General features: G+C 35.2%; 1 protein-coding gene across 1 annotated transcript in view; it reads left to right on the top strand.

Moving 5' to 3' along the window:
- Positions 1 to 21,903, top strand: part of NAF1 (nuclear assembly factor 1 ribonucleoprotein) — a 40,260-nt gene that overhangs the window by 18,114 nt on the left and 243 nt on the right. The window contains exons 4-8 of the mRNA XM_007461540.1: positions 1,743 to 1,825; positions 7,059 to 7,219; positions 10,148 to 10,199; positions 13,399 to 13,501; positions 21,584 to 21,900. Of these exons, the coding sequence (XP_007461602.1) occupies positions 1,743 to 1,825; positions 7,059 to 7,219; positions 10,148 to 10,199; positions 13,399 to 13,501; positions 21,584 to 21,900 (716 nt within the window). The remainder of the gene's footprint in view (positions 1 to 1,742; positions 1,826 to 7,058; positions 7,220 to 10,147; positions 10,200 to 13,398; positions 13,502 to 21,583; positions 21,901 to 21,903) is intronic.

Genomic DNA, 21,903 nt, shown 5'->3' with positions numbered 1-21,903 from the left:
TAAAAAAAAAAAAGATAAGGTCTTAAAAAAAAATTCAGGTCACTTGTGATCTGTCAATGGTAGAAATGGAAATGTCTTTTTGATCTTTTTATGTGTCTATATCACTATTTTAAAAATTAATTCTTATCTAATTTTGCAGTTTATTAATGAAAATTCCAATTAAAATGAAACTTTTTTACAAAAATCATAATTAAAACTCTTTACATCACTGTTGAGTCATTACATTTACTAGTTTTTGAATTATCTTATGGTATTTAATATGCACAAATAAGTCAGACAGGAATTTATTGGACTTGATGTATATAGAAGAAATTTAGGTCATAATGTTTATTCTCAAGGGAAAGAAATTGTAAGCTGTATGATACACATGGACTAATGCTTTTCGAGGATACTGTTTTGAATAACACATCTTAATAGACTAACAGAATTTTCAACCTGGTGGGAATAAAGAGTAATGAATCAAACAGCACATGTTACTGTTGTATCAATAAATGCTTGTTGCACACTCTGTTTGGAAAGCTTAAAACATCTAACACTATTTGGACCTTTTACAGAAAGGAGTGTACAATAAGTATTAGTCCACTAGGTTGTGGTGATAGCTCTGTCTGGATTTGACCATGTAATCATGTTAATCTCTTGAGTACTGTTTTCTTACCTTTCTATAAAATGAGGGTTTTGGATTAGGTGATTTTTAATTTTCATGTAATTTTTGACTCCTTGAGAGGAGGATTGGGAGGGAGAGAAGACTGAGAATAAATTCTGCTCACTGTTATTACCTATCCTTTCATCTTTATTCCAGGAACAGATCTAACTCAAAAATTGTTGACCTGTGATCTATTCCTTATGTGCATGTTCAGAACTTAGAAGCACTAGCTCTTGAAATTAATTGGGATACAATTGAAAATCTTTGAATGGATTTTAATAATCTGAACTAATATTTCAAGTGGATGTTCAAGTGGAAATGCTTCAATATTTCCACTAATTTTCCAAGTGGAGACGGCATTCATTATCTGTTTAATGTGACAGAGTATTCTTGTTTGTTGCTTTAATTTTCTAAGAACCTATTGTGTGTGTGTGTGTGTGTGTGTGTGTCTGTTTGAGGTGTGTATGTTTGTTTTCCTCTTTGCTGTGGTAGATTGGTTGTTTGACGTTTGTGGCACTTACATGAATTGGAGATTGTGCTAGACCAGTGGAATAATGCTTTTTGCCTTTTGAGAAGGGAAATGGTAAAAATTACTGGGAGTTCTATCATTCTTACTTCAGCTGTTCAGAGGAAAATATATTTGTGAAATCTAACTTTTTCATATATCAGTAAGTAATCAGTGCTTGGCAGAAGAGAATTTCTAGGGTGAGAAAGAAGACTAATTTCTTCTAAAACAGGAGTTAGTGACTAAATGTGAGATTATTCTTTTTAGGGTAAAAAGTGCTTGAGAAAATGATCAGCTTGAATTTGTTGTCTTAATGGATGATTCCAATTTTCTGTGAGATTTTGTACTTTAATGTTTTTTTTCTTAGAATTGTAGCTTTCATGTAAAATAAAATAATGTAGCATTTATTTCCCTGTGCTACTTGGTAATAAATAGACTTTGTTTTTTTATCCAAGAGAAATAGTTACTGAGGTATATTATCCCACCTTAAATTTCATTTTAAATTATGTTGGAATTAAAGCCTAAATTCTCATTTAAATTCTACATTATTTTCTGATTAAATCTTGAAATAATCTGTTTTGTTTCATTTTTCAGTAATAATTGAATCTATGACTAACGTACCTCCAGTTAATGAGGAGACTGTAGTTTTTAAAAGTGATCGACAGGCAGCAGGAAAGGTTTGTAAAAAAATATTCAGATCCTACTAATTATCCTGTTTCTTTGTTGATTGGTTTTTCTGACTTTTGCTGTCTTAAAAAGTTTATTAATTTTAGTACATGAGCAATCTAGAGCTCTCAAATTTTAGTACATTCCCGATTTTCTTCAGTACTTCGTGTCTGCCTTTACATTGGTGTAATACTGCTTATTATCCTTTGCTGTTTGTGCCATTAAATACACATGTATACAGTTTTTTCCTGATGTTTGTCAGGTTGTTTGCCAGGCAGTGGGTCTGTGTATTGAATAAGATACAGTTCCTCCAGGTACTCAGTTAGGTGCAGGAGACTTTCCACTGCATAGTTGTTCATACACTTTTTTGGTTTGTGAGGCCCTTTGAATAGTGGCTCCCAAAACTTTTTAGACTTTGCCTTCCTCAGGTGGAAGCTGAGAGTGGAATTTTTCAAGTGGAAAAAGATTTCAGTGATAGCAGTAAAATGTCACTGTAGGCACTTTCTGGGGAATTATGAATATGTCTATCATCGAAAGGTTGGGTCCCTTTTAATGTCTTACTAATGGAACAACCCCACATGCTGCATGTCCAACCTTAAGAGGGAGGAAAGACCCCACATTTTACCCAGCAAATAACAATTCAGAGCGGTCAGCAGAGGATGTAAAACCGTCCAAGATGAAGAATGTAAATACCAACCAGGTGTTCTTTTTCTGGCAGCAGGGACAGAGTTATATTCACCTCGGGACTCCCCACTGTGTGTAGTACAGTCCTTTGTAAATTATATGTGCTGAGTAAATATGTATTGAGTTGAAAACAAACAGGTAAGAAACTAGCTGCTATCTTTGGAGAAGCAACTTTCTGGGTTTATTTTTTCCTAGATAAGCAGCAGTTGGTGTCTTTTTTTGTTCGGAGAGATATAGTTTGTGTTTAATCAGAAAAAAGCACATTATTTTGAACTATATTATTAGATCAACTCACATAACTTTCCCTTTTGTATGCCTTTTTCTGCTGTTCCATTCTAACACAAATTAAAAAGGGATCAGGCTTTTATCAGGGTCCTGCCACACTGTACTACCTACTTTTTAGGTCACCAGACTAATTTACCAAAGAGAAGTGAGTCTCTTAACGATTGCAAAGCAGTCAGCAGCAGAATTAATTGGGGTCTAGAGCTAATACATTTTGGCAATTCTTGAGAAAGTTTGCGAAGAGAAGAAAGACTTTTTAATACTGAAGGATGGTGCTGTGCTTTTCTTCCTTTCAAATACCTAGGCTTAGTACTTTTGTTTCAAGTATGAATCTCAGTGCTTTTGATTCAGAAGAAGAAGTACTGCAATACAGAGCAAACCCTATTTACTGCTGGTGCCTTTGTAAGGGGTTAGAGAGATTCTAGGGGCTTAGCCTTGGAGGCTGCTGAGAGAGAGAGGAGTGGAAGTGGGTTGACACTGCTGGGGAGGGAGGTCTCCATGCACAGGCAGGCTGGTGTGCCTCCTCAGGGGAGGCCTGGTAGCAGAGGCAAGGGAAATGCACTTCCTGCTCTTCTTGACTGAATTGAAACTGATCATTTCCATGATTCCTTTTATTTATGATTTTCATGACAGTTCCTTTTTCTTTAATAGCTAACTTAGACAATTTCAATTTCAGTATACTCAACACTTCACTAATTTTGAAAACCTCTAAACTCACACTTCTTATATCCCCCAGTACATTTGAATTTTCAGTCCTGAATAATATTAATACTCAGCCCTTCTGTCATTTGACCTTGGAACAAGTCGGATAAAAATATAATATTTACATAGAAATATTTACAAGTCGGATAAAAATATAATATTTACATAGAAAGCTTTGTAAATTCAAGAAGTGACAAGTCTTTGAAAAATATTTGATTACAAATCTAAGCACCTTGAAATAATCCCCAAGATAATAGTGGAGGTGTGGAGGGTTGAGAGTATCAGTTAAACAAACCAGTGATCAGAAAATGAAATTGAATCTCTTAGATATTTAGCATATTTTATCCAGACACTAAATTGGTTTTAACATTTAATGTTAAACCTTTGCACGTCCTTCCTTTTCCCTCTCATCTTCAATAACAATAATGATCAGCTACAGTGTTGAATGTTTTGTGTATATTTTAAAATTTTAAATTTCACTGAAACTGTAAGGAAGTGGAATTATCCCCATTTACTCAAAAATCACAATAGCTAAAAAGGAACAAATTGGAGTTTACAACCCAGGTGGTCTGATATTTTTTTCCCCTTCCACCTCCCTCCCCCTTTCCCACTGATTTAAGGAGGGCAACCTCAGATTTGAATTTCTACTTTTGCACTTTAATCCTAATAATGATTAGTTCTTGATAATTAGTGAATGGAATTCCATTTTTAATGTGAGTTCTTTAATATTAGGGGATTTTTAAAAAGTGACCAACCTATATCACCTGTTATACCTATATAACTTGAATTTCTTTGCATTTAGTTTTGAGCATTTGTTCAAGCAGGTTTTGTTTTTGTTATTTTTTGTTTTACTTTTTAACAAATGAGAACTTTAACAATAAAAAATCAGCAACTGAGGATGTAATAAGATAGGTACTTTTAATGCAGTTGGTTTAAATTGGTCTAAGGTATTTGGAAAGTTGTTTAGTAGCCTAAATCAAGAGTTTTAATAATAATCATGCTTTTGGCTCCAATAATTCCATTCCTTACAAATCAGTTTTCAGGAAATCTGAAGTACAGAGATTTACAGATACAGGTGTTCATTATTCTTTATTTATTCATCTTTATTCATTATGGGGCATCATTTATTACACTGAACAAATTGGAAGCTATCTCAGTGTTCTACAATATAATACAAATTAAATAAATTCTGCTAAATATATAAAAAAGTGTTAAATAGCCACAGAAATTATGCTTATGAAGAATACATTTAACATGAAAAAACTTAAAGAAACTTTAGGTTTTAAAAGGGAGTAATAGATCAGTGGAACAGGATAGAAAACCCTGAAATAAACTCATGCACTTACGGTCAGTTAATTTACAACAAAAGAGGCAAGCATATTACAATGGAGAAAAGACAGTCTCTTCATTAAGTGGTGCTGGTAAAACTGGACAAATGTAAAAAGAGTGAAATTAGAACATTCTGTAAATGTAAATGTAAAAGAGTGAAATTAGAACATTCTGTAACACCATATTACAAAAATAAACTCAAAATGGATTAAAGAGTTAAATGTAAGACAGGATACTATAAAACTCCTAAAGGAAAACATAGGCAGAACACTCTTTGGCATAAATCGCAGCAATATTTTTTTAGATCTGTCTCCTAGAGTGATGGAAATAAAGGCAGAAATAAGCACATGAGACCTAATTAAACTTAAAAGCTTTTGCACAGCAGAGGAAACTATAAACAAAAGAAAAGACAACCTACAGACTGGGCGAAAATATTTGCAGGTGATGCTACCAACGGGATTAATTTCCAAAATAAACAAATAGCTCAGGTTAATATTTAAAAAAACAAATAAACAACCCAGTCAAAAAATGGGCAGAAGACCTAAATAGACATTTTTCCAAAGAAGACATACAGACGGCTAATAGGCAGGCACATGAAAAGATGCTCAGTATCTCTAATTATTAGAGAAATGCAAGGCAAAACTACAATGGGGTATCATCTCACACCAGTCAGAATGGCCATCACTAGAAAGTCTACGGATAATAAATGCTGGAGAGGGTGTGGAGTAAAGGGAACCCTCCTACACTGCTGGTGGGAATGTAAACTGGTGCAGCCACTATGGAGAACAGTATGGAGGTTCCTCAATAATCTGAAAGTAGAGTTAGCATATGATCCAGCAATCCCATTCCTGGGCATATATCCAGAGAAAACTGTAAAAGATACATGCTTCCCAGTGTTCATAGCAGCACTATATTTACAGTAGCCAGGACATGGAAGCAACTTACATGTCCATTGACAGATGACTGGATAAACATGTGGTATTTACATAGAATGGAATATTACTCAGCCATGAAAAAGAATGAAATAATGTCATTTGCAGCAACATCGATGGACCTAGAGATTGTCATAGTAAGTGTAGTAAGTCAGAGAAGGATAACTATTGTATGATATTACTTATATGTGGAACCTAAAACAATGATACAAATGAGCTTATTTACAAAACAGAAATAGACTTGCAGACATAGAAAACAAATTTATGGTTACCAAAGGGGATAATGGGGTGGGGGGAGATAAATTAGGAGTTTGGGATTAGCAGATACACACTACTACTATATAAAAAATAAACAAGGACCTACTGTATAGCACAGGGAACTGTACTCAACATCTTGTAATAATCTCATGGAAAAGAATCTGAAAAAGAGTACACACACACACGTGTGTATTACTGAATAACTTTAAGGTACACCTGAAACGAACACATTGTAAATTAACTATGCTTCAATTAAAAAAAATAGTTAAAATGGAGCAATATACAAAAATATGATATAGTCTAAAAGAAAAAAAATATAGGAAAAAGACAAAAAATCTACACTGCTACTGATCATGGTCTAGTTTCTATAATGTACATTTATTAGCAGAAACATATTTAAAAACTCAGGCATTTATATTGGGAAGAGTTTGAAATCAAGGGGCTCCCTTTCATCATTTATAAAACATTTTCAAAAATAAAATAATAGATATGCTAAAAGCAGTTCCTTTACCTAAAAGTTAAAGGCTGTATGGTATCTTTGGTTTTTGAGAAATAAACAATTTCAAGTTCAAATCTACTTTACTACTTTTTGAATTTAAAAATGTTGTCGTTTAATATTATAAAAATGTTAACAACTCTGGAAACAGCAAAAGTGACTGAATCTAAAAGAATCGAAAAGTTCCATTTCATAAGATTTAAAATGACAGCATTTTATTTCTCAAACGTTACCAACTGTAATTTTTTTGTTCGTATCTGATAACTTAAATGAACAATAACAAAAACAAAAATTTATTATTTGCGTCTGGTTGGTAATTGGTACCACCAAAATGATTTAAATTTAGCAAGGAACAAACTTGTCACAGTTATTTTAGATTCATAGAAAGGAAATCTGGAATAAGCTAATGCACTTATGATCAAAATATGAAGGCTTTATGAGTATGCAGAAATGACTTAAACTTTTATTGGTTTTATATTGACAGCATTACCTTTGAAAACGTTTATCGGGTTTCTTTATTTTGCAGTTAAAGGAGAACTTTATGTGTCTTCTCTTTCATAGATATTTGAGATATTTGGACCTGTAGCGCATCCATTTTATGTGTTACGCTTTAATTCTTCAGAGCACGTTGAGAATAACAGTATTAAAATAAAGGACACTATGTATTTTGCTCCATCAATGAAAGACTTCACCCAGTATATATTCACAGAAAAACTTAAACAGTAAGTATGTTATTGGCATGCTATTTCTTTGCTTATCTAATATTTATGTTTTACGAGTAATTCTCAGTGATGTGGTTTCTTGTAGTTAAAATGGTATCTATCTAACAAAGAGTTCATTTGTCTTCCTGGTAACATCTCTGAAAGCTACAATTGTTATCAGACTTTATAGGTCGAGATCATTTGTATCTTTTGCCCCAGATGACATGATCAACTAGTAAGAGCATGTTTAGGCCATATACATTTTGTCAATTTTAATTCATTATTTTTTCCATTATATACCTCCTTTCATATATATGCTACTTTACCATTAGTATTATAATTTTTTTAAAAAAACCTTTTCCATTTTAAATAAAAATTTCTTTGGATTACATTCATAGGCTTCACTATTTAATTAAACTGTAATTCTCAAGAAGAGAAAAGCAAATGAGTAAATTTCAGGTTACTTATAAATTATAAACTTAGTAGAAGAGAGAGCTAAAATGTGTGTTGTGTATCAAGCCATGGTTAACAGGGTTGACTTCACCAGCAAACCAGTGGTCTCCCTTCTGTCTGGATACTATATGAAATATGCTATATGATGCCTGTGGCATGTGTCTGATAATATTTCTGTTCCCACCGATGAGCTGTATATTTGCCAAGTGTAAATTGTGTTGCCAGGTGTTAGCTGTAGAGCTGTTTATATCAGTTAGGTTTTTTTATTATAATTACATAATTAATTTTTGCACAAACCAGTGACATATGAATTCAAGTAGAATAGCTTTTTCTATAAACATAAGTTAAATGCTTTGGAAAGATGTAATGAATATGAGCCAATAAAAATATTGCCCAGTTAGGGGCAGAAGAAAAGCCCTCAAGGGATTGGCAGAGAGTAGATCTTAAATCTGAAAAGACTTTGCACTCAGTTTGTCACAGAAGTCCCTTTGAAATCTAGCTGTCTTTCAGTTGGAAACTTGAAATACAGGTGAAGCATTAGGGGTGTGGTTTCTGCAGGAGCTAACAGTGAGTAGTAACCCTGGTGCTTGTCAAACCCTGGTGCCAGTCCCAGCTGCAGGCCATGAGAAGGCCTCTCTACCACCTACATATTAAATCCAGTCTTAGTTTCAGTTATTGGAAATAATCTCTGAAATGAGATGAACATTTTATTCCTGATAATTGATTAAACTTGTGTTTAAGAATCCACACGATTATCTGAAGGAACTTAAGGTGTTCTTCAGGTTGCATAAGGTTAGTTTTTCTAAATGTTGACAAGAAAGGTGAATTAAATAGACAACAAAGTCATAAAGGTTTTAGTATGTTTTAAAATCATGCCTTAAATAATTAGCATTTCATTCTGTTTGAATATTAGGCTGTTGCTCTGGATGTGCCATATATTTAGCTTTTAACAGATAAAATATTTTAGCTAAAAGTAGATAGGTTGAAAATATTTTCTGAAGATGTTTTTAGAAGCAGTCTTTGTACTGATTTGCAAGAACAAGAATTTTGTCCTAGAAAGAAAGAACAAGAAACTAAAGAATTGGGAAATTGAGCCCACCCTGTAGAAACCCAGCCTGACAAAGGCTTCTGTTCTAGACTGCGTTTTTTGTATCAGTCATGGAGACTCCTTTGCCTTTGAGGTGGAGAAGTTCAGCTTCTCTCCAGCTTACCTTCTTCTAGTAAGGCTATTTTAATCTTAGCTTCCCATGAACTAAGTCTTTTGTTAAAGATGCTGTTTGAAATGTTGCTTGATCTTTCCTATAGTAGATTTTGGTTTTCTGTGGTGATACCCTACTTGGGGAGCTTTTACCATTTACACCTTTAAGATTCCACACTAAGGGCACTGCAGGCCATCAGATGGTATCCATACAAAAAGGAGTCCTGGAGCTATGATAAATGCATGGGTGTAAGATGATAATTAAAAGCAGAAAAATCATTGGTATAAATCGTATATAATGTCAAAATTCTGAATTAAAATTTTAGAGCAAACTTAATGATTTCATGTCATGCCAGCCCACAGACATCTGTAAATTGATTTTAATGGATTGTGGATTAATGGATTAATGATTTTAATGAATTAATTCCTGAGAATCTTCCATTTATTTTTGAGATCTGGTTTCAAGCAGGGAGGGCAAAATCTCCTAATACCTTGTAATATTTTAATGTAATTGAATAACAAATACTGTCAAACTTTGAAATCAAGAAGATTAACCAGATGAGATTTAAAATGAGGTTTCAGAAATTATAATTGTACTTATAATAGATGTTCGTGCTTTTGTTGGTCATAGAGTGTAAAACTTTCCACCAAAAGTAGTTAATGCTTGTGATGATACTGTCCTTCGGGGTCTCCAAAGCTCCTCCTCCTTCCCAGACTAGATGCCCTTTGTCTCACCCTCTCGTCTTTGAGAGTCAGTCTTAGAGCAAGCCTTGGTTACTCAGGGAGGATCACTGATATTCCTCAGGTAAATCAAGGAAGAAGAATTTCATGTTGTGATCTCTGTTGTTGAACCTGTGAAGTCTTAGACAAGGGAATGCCTCTTACTCATTTTTGTGTCCTTGGCATCTGGAACAGCGTTTTGACCTTGTGGTATTGGTTAAGCATCTATTGAAGGAAGTTTATGAGCTGAGCTCAGGTATCATGAAACTATCAGTCAAAGTCAGAGCGTCTGGAGCTACTTAGGAACTGCAGAACCACTTTGCCCTGCACAGCACAGCCTCGGCTTCTCATTCTGATTCCCCGCTCCTAATATTTATGTGTGCCTTTCCCACGTCTTCTTAAATGAGGTAAAGAACACAGAAATGAGCCTTTATTCTTTGCTCTTATTTTCATATATATTGCAAATTAGGATTGAGCTTAGGTCTTCTACTTTATTATTTTCCATACTATTAGGTTATAAGCACTTAACAAAATCTTAGTAAGTACCTTGACCCTTTGACCTTTGTTTTCCCCCCTAGGGATAGGGGATCAGATGCATCATGGAAGAATGATCAAGAACCACCACCAGAGGTACACGTATAAGTGTTTTTACACAGTATTCGAGAGAGGAAGGTAGGACTCAATCTTAGAAATCCATCATTTTACACAGTATTTGAGAGAGGAAGGTAGGACTCAATCTTATAAATCCATCAGTCTTGTGAATCCAATCTTATAAATCCTGAAGCAGGTCCTCAAGGCTGCTCACCAGTCACACTGCCTTTTGCCAGCCTATGTGCTCTCCCCTGTCCCAGATGGCTTTTATACTGCCCAACGTTTGTGATCATTTCAGGAAAAAAATTTTTCAGTCACATTTTAATAATTATCACCTTATCATTTTCCTTAAAATGTCCTATTTTTATCAATTCCGTTGAGGCCTGGGAAAGGCAGAATTGTCACTATTAAAAAAAATTGTTTTTCTTTAGTAAGGTCACCATGTGGGACGTGATTATACACCATCACATTTATTGATGGTGCTTTTAATAAACTGCCTTTCTTTTGGAGGTACAAAATCATTACAGTCTTACCTACTTCTCCATTTTTTACAGTATAATTACCTCCCTAAAGAGTGTTCTTGTATTTCTTTCTTAAATCCATGCCAGCAAGACTATTTTTATGTCTCAAAGTAGCTTGATATATATGGTCTTCAAGTTATTAAAATATGAAAATTACAGCAGTGAATGTATACATTTATTAAAATAGTGTGAATTTATACAATATAAAAGAAAAATTGTAATTATTATAAGTGGAAGTTTTAAAATGTGCTCAGTAGTTCTGATGAAGTTTCTCAGTTTTGTAAATTCTTGGTATTTCAGATTTAATTTTGGTCATTTTAGATGTTCTCAAACAGTGCTGAAGGTTCATGGTCTATGTTAATTTCTGATTTTGCTGAAGCGTCAGTCAGGGAGTGCCCACTTACATAGTCACTTAACAAGTGAGCAGTCCTAGTTTAGTATCCACACTGCCATGGGATTATGTTTTCTGATTTGTGTCATGTGTACATGTGATTTCCACTAAGACCCTCAAGATTCACTTAATGTTCTTAGTTATGTTCAAGACATCTTAAAAGTATTTGGGGATTCACAAAGGTCTTGAAACATATTTCTTGTGAAATCCAGATATTCTAACACATCCCTGTTGTTTTAGACCTAAGCATTAAAGTTGTTAATTATGGAATTGTTAATAGTTTATAAAATTGATTTGATTGGGTTAATTTTAAAATTAAATCACAACATAGTTCATGGGAATTGTTTTTTTCCAAGTAGTCGACTGGATGTCTCTATTTCCGTAATATGAGAAACTCTGAGATTCTAAATTTTATAATGATCAGATTTTGTCGTATAGGATTATTGCCTGTTCTTAATTGTAGACTAGAATTTGGAATTTGTGGGGTTTAAACTTAAAAAAAAAAATCATGCCCTGAAAATAGGAAATACTGAACTGGAATAAAGGAGCATAATAGTGAATACATCTTATTCATCTCCACATCCGTTTCTAACATGAATACATAATTTGAGTTGAATAAATGTGTTCACTGAATGCAAACTTAAATTAATTTTAAATTAATAAGAAAAGTGTGAATTTTTCTCTGATTTTGTGAGGTGGTAGCAAAATATTGCCAAAGTAGTCGCTCTAAAATAAACTATTGCCCGTTAAGATCCTTTAATACATCCCTCCTGCTTTTTTTTTTTTCTTAACATCTTTATTAGAGTATAATTGCTTTACATTGGTGTCCTCCTGCTTTTTAGGATAATGTCCAGTTATTTAAACTGGCCCCATAAGGGTCTTCGTTAACTTCTCCAATTTCATCGTCTCAAAGTTTGCTGTGTAAGAAGCTTTCGCTTTGCCTTAGAGAACCATTTGTACTTCTCTAATACACGGTGCCTTTGCATGTATCCTCCACCCACCAAAAGCTTCCTTCTCCTTGTTCATTGCTGACTCATCGTCAGAGATTCATCCTGGGTCTCCCGTATCAAGTCTTCTTTGCCCTCTTTCCTCTTTTGCCCCATAATCCCAGAGCACTGTCATAGCACTTGTTTATTGGCTTATTTATCTGTTTTCTCATTTGAACCGTTTCAGAGAAAGCAGTGTCTTCCATCTGATCTCAGTACTTTCGAGTGTCTGGCTCAATACCAAATTTAACATGAGCTTAAAAATTTTAGCACATTAAAGATCAGTAATAGAAGATCATGTGTTTCAAGGTACTAAAATTAGTTGATGTTTTTGAATTTGATTATAGATTCTGAGGCATATCAACTCTTGGTTCATGGAAGGTTCAATCTAGAATATATTTCAGCAAGACCATACTGAAAATCCCATATAGAATCTTTCATATGTATTTTATTTCTTCCTTTTAATTAGGGAACACATGTATACATAGTGACCCTGCTTTTGTATTTTTTTAACGAAACATAGTAATTATTTTCTGAAATTAATAGGATAGTAAAATACCTGAATTCCAAGAAATCATAGAAGTTATACATAGCTAATAGGTCTTGGTTTTTGGTAGGCTGTAACAGTGGATCCCAATTCTTAGTAACATCTGAATTTTCCCTCTTGTAATTTAAAATGATTTCTTCTTGGAAGTTGGGTCATTCATGTATCTACTTATCAAAGCCTTTTCCTACGGTCCTATCCAAAGGGCATCCTAGTGATTTTCCCCACCCTTACTTTGCCTTATTATTTATTTATATTCCTTACTGTACCTCACATTGTATTATTAAAATAATTAATCCCTATAAAGTGTTTAAAACAGTGCCTGGCATATAATGGGTGTGTGTAAATTTTTGAATGAATGAAGGGTATAATATTCACTTCCATTTTTATATTAGATCTGATAATTTATGTATTTGCTTATTCCTAACTACTCCTGTCTTTCGAATTGTTTGGCAGCTGGCACTATGATGAATCGTGACTCTAAGCTGGAAGTCAGATTTCTAGCTAGGGAATGCCCGTATCTGAAGCGTGTTTAAGATCAGCATTTTAAAGTTACCTATCTGAAACTTTCTAGGAATTCAAATCAAAACAATCTAAAAAAATCTTCAGTACTCATCTTCTGTGTTAGAGTCATTAGGCATTTATCAAAAACTATTTTTCTATCATATCTGATTTGAATATTACTGGTAAATATTAAGTATTGAAAAGGGTAACTTTTCTTCTGTCAGGGTCACTGTTAAATATATACCATTGAATTGGTAAATGCATGTGACGTAAATCTATTTTTCTGTGCAAGGCCTTAGATTTCAGTGATGATGAAAAGGAAAAAGAAGCCAAACAGAGAAAAAAATCTCAGATTCAAGGCCGGAAAAAATTCAGATCTGAATTTAATGAACCAGGTGAGTTAAATGTAATATATAGTCATTTTTTCATCTTCGTTTACATCTATATAAGTTCGTCAGTAATAAAACTGAGGGAAACATCTGGGGGTCTTCTCTTTATGCTCTGGCATCTGGCTAGCATTGGAGGCATTACACACAGCATGCGATGTGGTGGGAGAGTCACAGGGGATATTCATTGGTGGTTTTTCAGGCTCATGGATGTAAAAATGGCTCCTAGGGGTAAAAGGCAAAGTAAGCCTTGGTAGAATCATTTGTACTCATCAGTACTTTTTTTTTTTTTTTTAGAAAGCTATTTACTTCCATTTTTGGAATTAAATGATATGGTGCTTAAGCTAAAGTCAAGGTGTTTTATTTCCTATTGACATAATGCAATCACAGAAGAAAGTCTTCATGCTGCCTTTTTATATCCACATCCACTTCCCTCCTCCTGCCTCTTCCTTAGCTTCTGACAGCCACTGATCTTTGTGCCATTTCTGTGATATATTTTGTCCTGTCAAGGATGGTTATATAAATTAGTGATTGGGTTTTGGCACTGAGCACCGTTTTCTGGAAATCATCTAGATTGTTGTATTTATCAAGTTTCTTTTCATTCCAGGGTAATATTCTGTGGTGTGAATATACCACAGGTAGTTTAACCATGCATCCATTGAAAGACGTTCGGATTGTTAACAGTTTGGGGTTTTATGAAGAAAGCTGCTTTATATGTTTGTGCACAGATTTTTATGTGAACACAAATTTTCACATTTCTCTGGGATAAATGTCCAAGAGTACAGTTGGGTTATATGATACAGTTGCAAGTGGACAACTTTGGGGTCAGGGGCACTGACACACATACACCCCAATGTAGTTGAAAATCTGTGTATAACTTACAGTCGGTCCTCTGTATCCGCAGTTATACATCTGTGGATTCAGCCAACCCTGGATAGTATAGTATGTATTTATTGAGAAAAATCTGCTTATAAGTGGACCTGTGCAGCTCAAACACATGTAATTTGAAGGGTCCACTGTAGTTGCATGTTTAGTTTATTGAGAAACTGCCATACTGTTTTTCGTGTGGCTTTACCACTTTACGTTCCTATCACCAGTGTATGTATGAGTGGCCCAGTTTTTCTGCATTCTCACTAGCATTTGGTATTGTCATTATTTTTTATTTTAGCGATTCTGATAGGTATGTAATGATATGTAATTGTTATTTTTAACTTGCATTTTCCTAATGGCTAATGATATTGAACAGCTTTCCATGAGCTCATTTGCTGTGTATCTCTTCAGTGATGTTTTTGTTCATGTCTTTTGCCCATTTTCTAATTGTATTTCTGTGTTTTACTCTTGAGTTATGAAAGTTTATACATAATTTCTTCCAGTCTGTAGCTTGTGTTTTCATCCTCATAAAAGGATCTTTTGCAGAACAAAATTTTTTTATTTTGATGAAGCCCAGTTTATCTGCTTTGCTTTTATGGAGTCTGAGAATTTCTTTCCTAGACCTACATCCCAAAGATTTTCTCTCTCTCTCTCTCTTTTTTTTTTTCTGAAAGTTTTCAAAATTATTTTAGCTATTTTAGTTCCTTTGCCTTTCCATATGAATTTTAGAATAAACTTCCCTGTATTGACAGAAAGTCTTGCCAGGATTTTGATAGGAATTGGGTTAAACCTGTATGTTGGTTTGGAGAAAATTGACATCTTAACTGTATTGAGTCTTCCACAAACATGGTACACATCACCATTAATTTAGATCTTTAATTTCTTTCACCAGCATTATGTAGTTTTCAGAATGCGAGTCCTGTACATTTTTTTGTCAGATATACACCTGAGTATTTCATTTTTTTGGAATCATTGTAAATGGTGTTGCATTTTTAATTCGTGTTCATGTGTTCATTTCTAGAATACAGAAATACAATTACTGTTTGTATGTTTAGCTTGTGTCTTGTGAGCTTGCTGAACTCACTAGTTCTAGGAGTTTCTCCCTTGAGATTTTCAATGTAGACAATTATGTCAGTGGCAGATAAGAACAATGCCCCAGTCTGTATGCATATTTAGCTCTCTTTCTCACCATTACTAGCTATAACTTCTGGCACTATATTGAGTAAGTATGTTTTGTTCCTGGTCATAGAAGAAAACATTCAGTCTTCCACCATTAAGTATAATGTTAGGTGTAGGGGTACTGTAGATGTCCTTTATCAAGTTGTCTAGTTCTGTTTTCCCTGAGCTTTTTTTCAGGAATCATGAATTTTGTCAAAATTTTAAATTCTGATAATTGTTTTTCTGCATTGATTGATAAGATCACATGACTTGTTCATTACCTTGTTAAGTAGATTACATTGGTTTTAGAATATTGAATGAGCATCATAGGAATAAACTGTGGTGTATAATTCTTTGTATATGTTGTTGAATTTTGCTCATATTTTGATAAGGATTTTTATGTTTATATTCATGAGGAGTATTGGTCTTTCTTTCTTCCTTCCTTCCTTCCTTCCCTTTCTTTCATTTCTTTCTTTTCTTTCTCTTTCTTTCTTTCTCTTTCTTTCTCCCTCTCTCTCTCTCTCTCTCTCTCCCCCCCCCTCCTCTCTCTCCCTCTCTCTCTCTCTCCCTCTCCCTCTTTCTCTCTCTTTTTTTTAATCTGGTTTTGATGTCAGCAGAAGCTTCCTACTAGCTTCATAAAATGACTTGGGAATTTTTTTTTTATTATTTTCTTGAAAACATTTTGTAGATTTGGTGTTAATTGTTTAGATGTTTGGTAAAAAGTCTCCAGTGAATCACCTCAGCCTGGAGTTATCTTTTTTTGGGAGACTTTTAATTACAAGTTCAATTTCCTTAATAGTGATACCTTTTTCACATTCCATAGATTATAGTAGGTTGTGTTTTTCAAGGAATTGGTCCATTTCATCTAATTTGTCAAGTAATGTGTGTAGAGTTGTTTACATTATTGCCTTAACATCCTTTTGATGTCTTTCCTGATATTGATCATTTGTGTCTTCTATTTCTTTGTCAGTTTTGCTTAGAGGATTGCCAATTATGTTGCTTTTTCACAGAGCCATTTCTTTATGTCATTTAATTTTCTTTATTGCTTTTCTGTTTGCAGTTTCATTCTTTCAGCTCTTTATCATTAACTTTCTGCTTGCTTTGGGTTTATTTTGTTCTGGTTTTTCTGGGTTCTTGAGGTGGGAGCTTATATTATTTATTTAAGACTACTGCTTAAACTTGTTCCACACATATTGGTGTTTTATTTATTGTGATTTAGCTTAATGTTCCTTTGTTTGTTTTTATTTACCTTAAGACATCCTCTTTGACCAATGGATTATTTAGAAGAGTATTATTTAGTTTCCAAGTGTTTGGAGATTTTTCTGTAATTTTTCTGTTATTGATTTCTATTTTTGATTCCATTGTGGGTTGAGAATGCAATCTGTATGATTTCAATTCTACATTTTTTAAAAAGTTTTATGGAATATGGTCTATCTAGGAATATTATTTGGGGAAGTTGAAAGTAATGTGTATTTTGCTGTTGTGTGGTGGAGTGTTCTATAAATGTCAATTAGATCTTGTTAGTGGATGGTGGTATTGAAATTTTCTCTAGCCTTAGTGATTTTCTGTAGAGCTGTTTTGTCAGTTGTTGAGAGAGAGCATGTGGTTGGGGCATGCACATTTAGGATTACTGTATTTTCTTGGTAGATGACCCCTTTATCATTATAAAATGTCCCAGTCTTTGCTCTGAAGCCTGTTTTATCTGATATTAATGTAGCTAATCCTTCTTTCTTTTAATTAATGTTTGCATATTGTAGCTTGCTCTGTCCTTTTACTTTCAACATGACTGGATCATCTGAAATGTTTCTTGTAGATTGTAGTTATGTTTTGTTTTGTTTTGTTTTTTTGCGGTGCGGGCGCCTCTCACTGTTGTGGCCTCTCCCGTTGTGGAGCACAGGCTCCGGACGCGCAGGCTTAGCGGCCATGGCTCACAGGCGCAGCCGCTTCATGGCATGTGGGATCCTCCCGGACCGGGGCACGAACCCGTGTCCCCTGCATCGGCAGGCCGACTCTCAACCACTGCGCCACCAGGGAAGCCCTGTAGTTATGTTTTTTAATCCACTCTGCCAACATCTGTGTTTTAATTGGTATATTTAGACCATTTATATTTAATGTAATTATTGATATATTCGGGCTTTTTTTTTTAATATCTTTATTGGGGTATAATTGCTTTACAATGGTGTGTTAGTTTCTGCTTTATAACAGAGTGAGTCAGTTATACATATATATATGTCCCCATATCTCTTCCCTCTTTGTCTCCCTCCCTCCCACCCTCCCTATCCCACCCCTCCAGACAGCCACAAAGAACCGAGCCGGTTTCCCTGTGCCATGCGGCTGCTTCCCACTGGCTATCTACCTTACGTTTGTTAGTATATATATGTCCATGTCTCTCTCTCGCCCTAACACACCTCACCCTTCCCCCTCCCCATATCCTCAAGTCTGTTCTCCAGTAGGTCTCTGTCTTTATTCCTGTTTTACCCCTAGGTTCTTCATAACATTTTTTTTTCTTAAATTCCATATATATGTGTTAGCATACGGTATTTGTCCTTCTCTTTCTGACTTACTTCACTCTGTATGACAGACTCTAGATCTATCCACCTCATTACAAATAGCTCAATTTCGTTTCTTTTTATGGCTGAGTAATATTCCATTGTATATATGTGCCACATCTTCTTTATCCATTCATCCGACGACGGGTACTTAGGTTGTTTCCATCTCCGGGCTATTGTAATGAAAGCTGCAATGAACATTTTGGTACATGACTCTTTCTGAATTCTGGTTTCCTCAGGGTATATACCTAGTAGTGGGATTGCTGGGTCATATGGTAGTTCTATTTGTAGTTTTTTAAGGAACCTCCATACTGTTCTCCATAGTGGCTGAACCAATTCACATTCCCACCAGCAGTGCAAGAGTGTTCCCTTTTCTCCACACCCTCTCCAGCATTTATTGTTTCTAGATTTTTTGATGATGGCCATTCTGACTGGTGTGAGATGATATCTCATTGTAGTTTTGATTTGCATTTCTCTAATGATTAATGATGTTGAGCATTCTTTCATGTGTTTGTTGGCAGTCTGTATATCTTCTTTGGAGAAATGTCTATTTAGGTCTTCTGCCCATTTTTGGATTGGGTTGTTTATTTTTTTGTTATTGAGCTGCATGAGCTGCCTGTAAATTTTAGAGATTAATCCTTTGTCAGTTGATTCATTTGCAAATATTTTCTCCCATTCTGAGGGCTGTCTTTTGGTCTTGTTTATGGTTTCCTTTGCTGTGCAAAAGCTTTGAAGTTTCATTAGGTCCCATTTGTTTATTTTTGTTTTTATCTCCATTACTCTAGGAGATGGGTCAAGAAGGATCTTGCTGTGATTTATGTCATAGAGTGTTCTGCCTATGTTTTCCTCTAAGAGTTTGATAGTTTCTGGCCTTACATTTAGGTCTTTAATCCATTTTGAGCTTATTTTTGTGTATGGTGTTAGGGAGTGATCTAATCTCATACTTTTACATGTACCTGTCCAATTTTCCCAGCACCACTTATTGAAGAGGCTGTCCTTTCTCCACTGTATTATTGATATATTCGGGCTTTAAATCTGTGTTTTTCTGTATTCTCTCTAGTTTTTATTTCTCTGTTGTCTTTTTTCTGCCTGCTTTTGGTTACTGTAACATTTTTTAGAATTCCATTTGCATTTATCTGCGGTGTGGATTGTATCAGTTGGTGTGCTTTTCTTTCAATGGTTGCTTTAGGTCTTAAATTTTATATACATAAGTTATCACAATCTGCTGTTGTCATTTTACCAGTTTGAGTGCAGTGTAGAAACCTTGCCTCTCTATATGTCCCTTTATTTTCCCTTGTTAATAATATAAATTGCTTTAATGTTTCCTGTGTATACAATAAGAATCACATTAGTGGTTATAATTTTTGTTCCAGCCATCAAACATAATTTAGAAGACTCAGTCACAGAAGGAAATTCTATTGTATTTACTCCTGTTTTTGTTTACTATGTTTTTCTTTCCTTCCGGATGTCTTTTCTTTTATTGTTTCGGTTTAGAGAACTTGCTTTAGTCATTCTATTAGAGTAGGTCTGCTGGAGATAAATTCTTAGCTTTTCTTCGTCTGAGAAACTCTTTTGATTCCTGAGGGTATTTTCACTCAATATAGAATTCTAGATTGCCAGTTTTCTTTCAGCACTTGAAAAATGTTGTGCCACTTCTTTCTGGCCTCCATGGTTTCTGACGAGACATCTACTGTCGTTCAAATTGTTTTTTTCATGTGGGTAGGGTATCATTTCTCTCTTCCTCTGCTTTCATGTTTTTTCTTTGTTTTTAGTTTTTAAAAGTTTGTGATGTTTCTTGGTGTAGACTTCTTTGGGTTTATCCTGACTGAAATCTATTTCGCTTTTTGAATCTGGGGGTTTATGTCTTATGCCATATTTGAGAACTGTTCAGTCATTATTTCTTGAAGTACATCTTCTCCCTCATTTTTCTTCTCCTTTCCTTCTAGCATTCTGAAGATGTAAATATTAGTTATTTTGTTACAGTCCCACAGATCCCTGAAGCTCTCTGTTCATTGTTTCCCCAGTTTATTTCCTTTCTTCTTTTCAGACTACTTTTCATTGTTCTATCTTCTTTCTTCTGTCCCTTCATTCTACTGTTGAGCCCTCCCTTCACTTTTTAATTTTGATTATTAAATTTTCAGTTCTGAAATTTATTTTTCTTCTTTGTATATATTTTTTTTTTTTTTGCTGAGGCTTTCTATTTTTTACTTGTTTCAGTGTGTTCCTAATTTTTTATTGAAGTGTTTTTATGGTGACTACTTTAAAAGATTTCTCTGATAATTCTAACATCTTTGTCTTGATGTTGGCCTCAGTTTTCCTTTTTCATTGAGTTTCAAATCTTTGTGGTTCTAGGTATGACGAGTGGTTTTTAATTGAAACGTGGACATATTAGTTATTATGCTGTTTTTGTTTTTAAAACTGTTCTGGTGGGGAAAGGAGGGAGGTTGCGTTATTACTAATACTACCAGGTGGGGATAGGAGTTAAGCTTTTCTTTATAACTTCTGTTGACATCTGAAGCTGAGGGTGAATCATTACTGCTACACATGGGCAGGCCTCCTCTTGTGTCTGGTGGGGGTAAGAGTGCTTCCGGGCAGGCCTCCTTTTGTGTCTGGTCGGGGTAAGAGTGCCTCGTTACTGCTCCTGACACCATGGGGGATGGCCTTGTTATGCTGGGCACTGATGAAAGTCCTGACTCTCCTGGGTTTTCTCTGACTCCACCCCAAGTACAGGAGGTGGAGGAACACTGTGTTACTGCTGGTGGGGATGCAAGTCCAGGTTCCCCATGAGGTCTCCACTGTCTTTGAGGGGAGGCTGGAAACTGGTTCCCTGCTCAACCTCTTCTGACCACCCTGGTTGGGAGGGCTAGCCAGGCCCCTTACTCAGCCTTTGAGAATGTGAGTGAGGTTCCTGTCCAGTTTTCTCTATGGTGTTTGACTGAAATCAACTGGTTATCATCGCAAAGTTTTGTCTTGCTTTCCCTTACCTGATCTCTGGCCTTTTGGATTCATTTAAAATTGATAATTTTAAGCCTTATAAAATTGTAATTACTGTAAGGTATACTGGAAGTTAAAGAAGACGTTATTGAAATTCTAAGCAGTGTTTTTTTTTTCTTACTAGGGGCATAGAAGCCTCTAGCGTTATTCTTTTATTTATTTATTTATCTATTTATTTTTTTATTTTATTTTTGTCTGTGTTGGGTCTTCGTTTTTGTGCGAGGGCTTTCTCTAGTTGCGGCAAGCAGGGGTCACTCTTCATCGCGGTGCGCAGGCCTCTTCACTATTCGCGGCCTTTCTTGTTGCCGAGCACAGGCTCCAGACGCACAGGCTCAGTAGTTGTGGCTCACGGGCCCATTTGCTCCGCGGCATGTGGGATCTTCCCAGACCAGGGCTCGAACCCATGTCCCCATTAGCAGGCAGATTCTCAACCACTGCACCACCAGGGAAGCCCCTAAACAGTGTTTTTTGATGTATTACAGTTAATTTTAATTTTGTTTTTATGCTTTTTTCCCCAAAGGTGAAGATTTTGCAGAAGTACATCAGAATTGGAATGTTCATAACTCTGCTTCAGAGCCTTCAAAAGGATATCACAGCAGAGAATTCACACGAGGGTTTTCCCGGGGCAGATATCCTCGGTCTTGTCCTGGCAGGCCCCCACCTCCACAGTTTTATAACTCAGAGCACATGGTACCTCAGGAGACTTCAGGATTTCCACCCCAGAGACAGGACGGTCCTATGATGCCACAGTATCCCTTCCCTCCTCCCGGGTTTGACATGCATAACTTCTCACTCCCTCCCCCTCCACCACCCCCACCACCTGCATCTGCAACATGGGCT

Source organism: Lipotes vexillifer, unplaced genomic scaffold (assembly GCF_000442215.2).
Source record: "Lipotes vexillifer unplaced genomic scaffold, Lipotes_vexillifer_v1.1 scaffold744, whole genome shotgun sequence".
In the NCBI taxonomy this organism is placed as follows: Eukaryota; Metazoa; Chordata; class Mammalia; order Artiodactyla; family Lipotidae; genus Lipotes; species Lipotes vexillifer.
The sequence above is the reverse complement of the archived record's forward strand: the minus strand, read 5'-3'. Positions and strand labels throughout refer to the sequence as shown.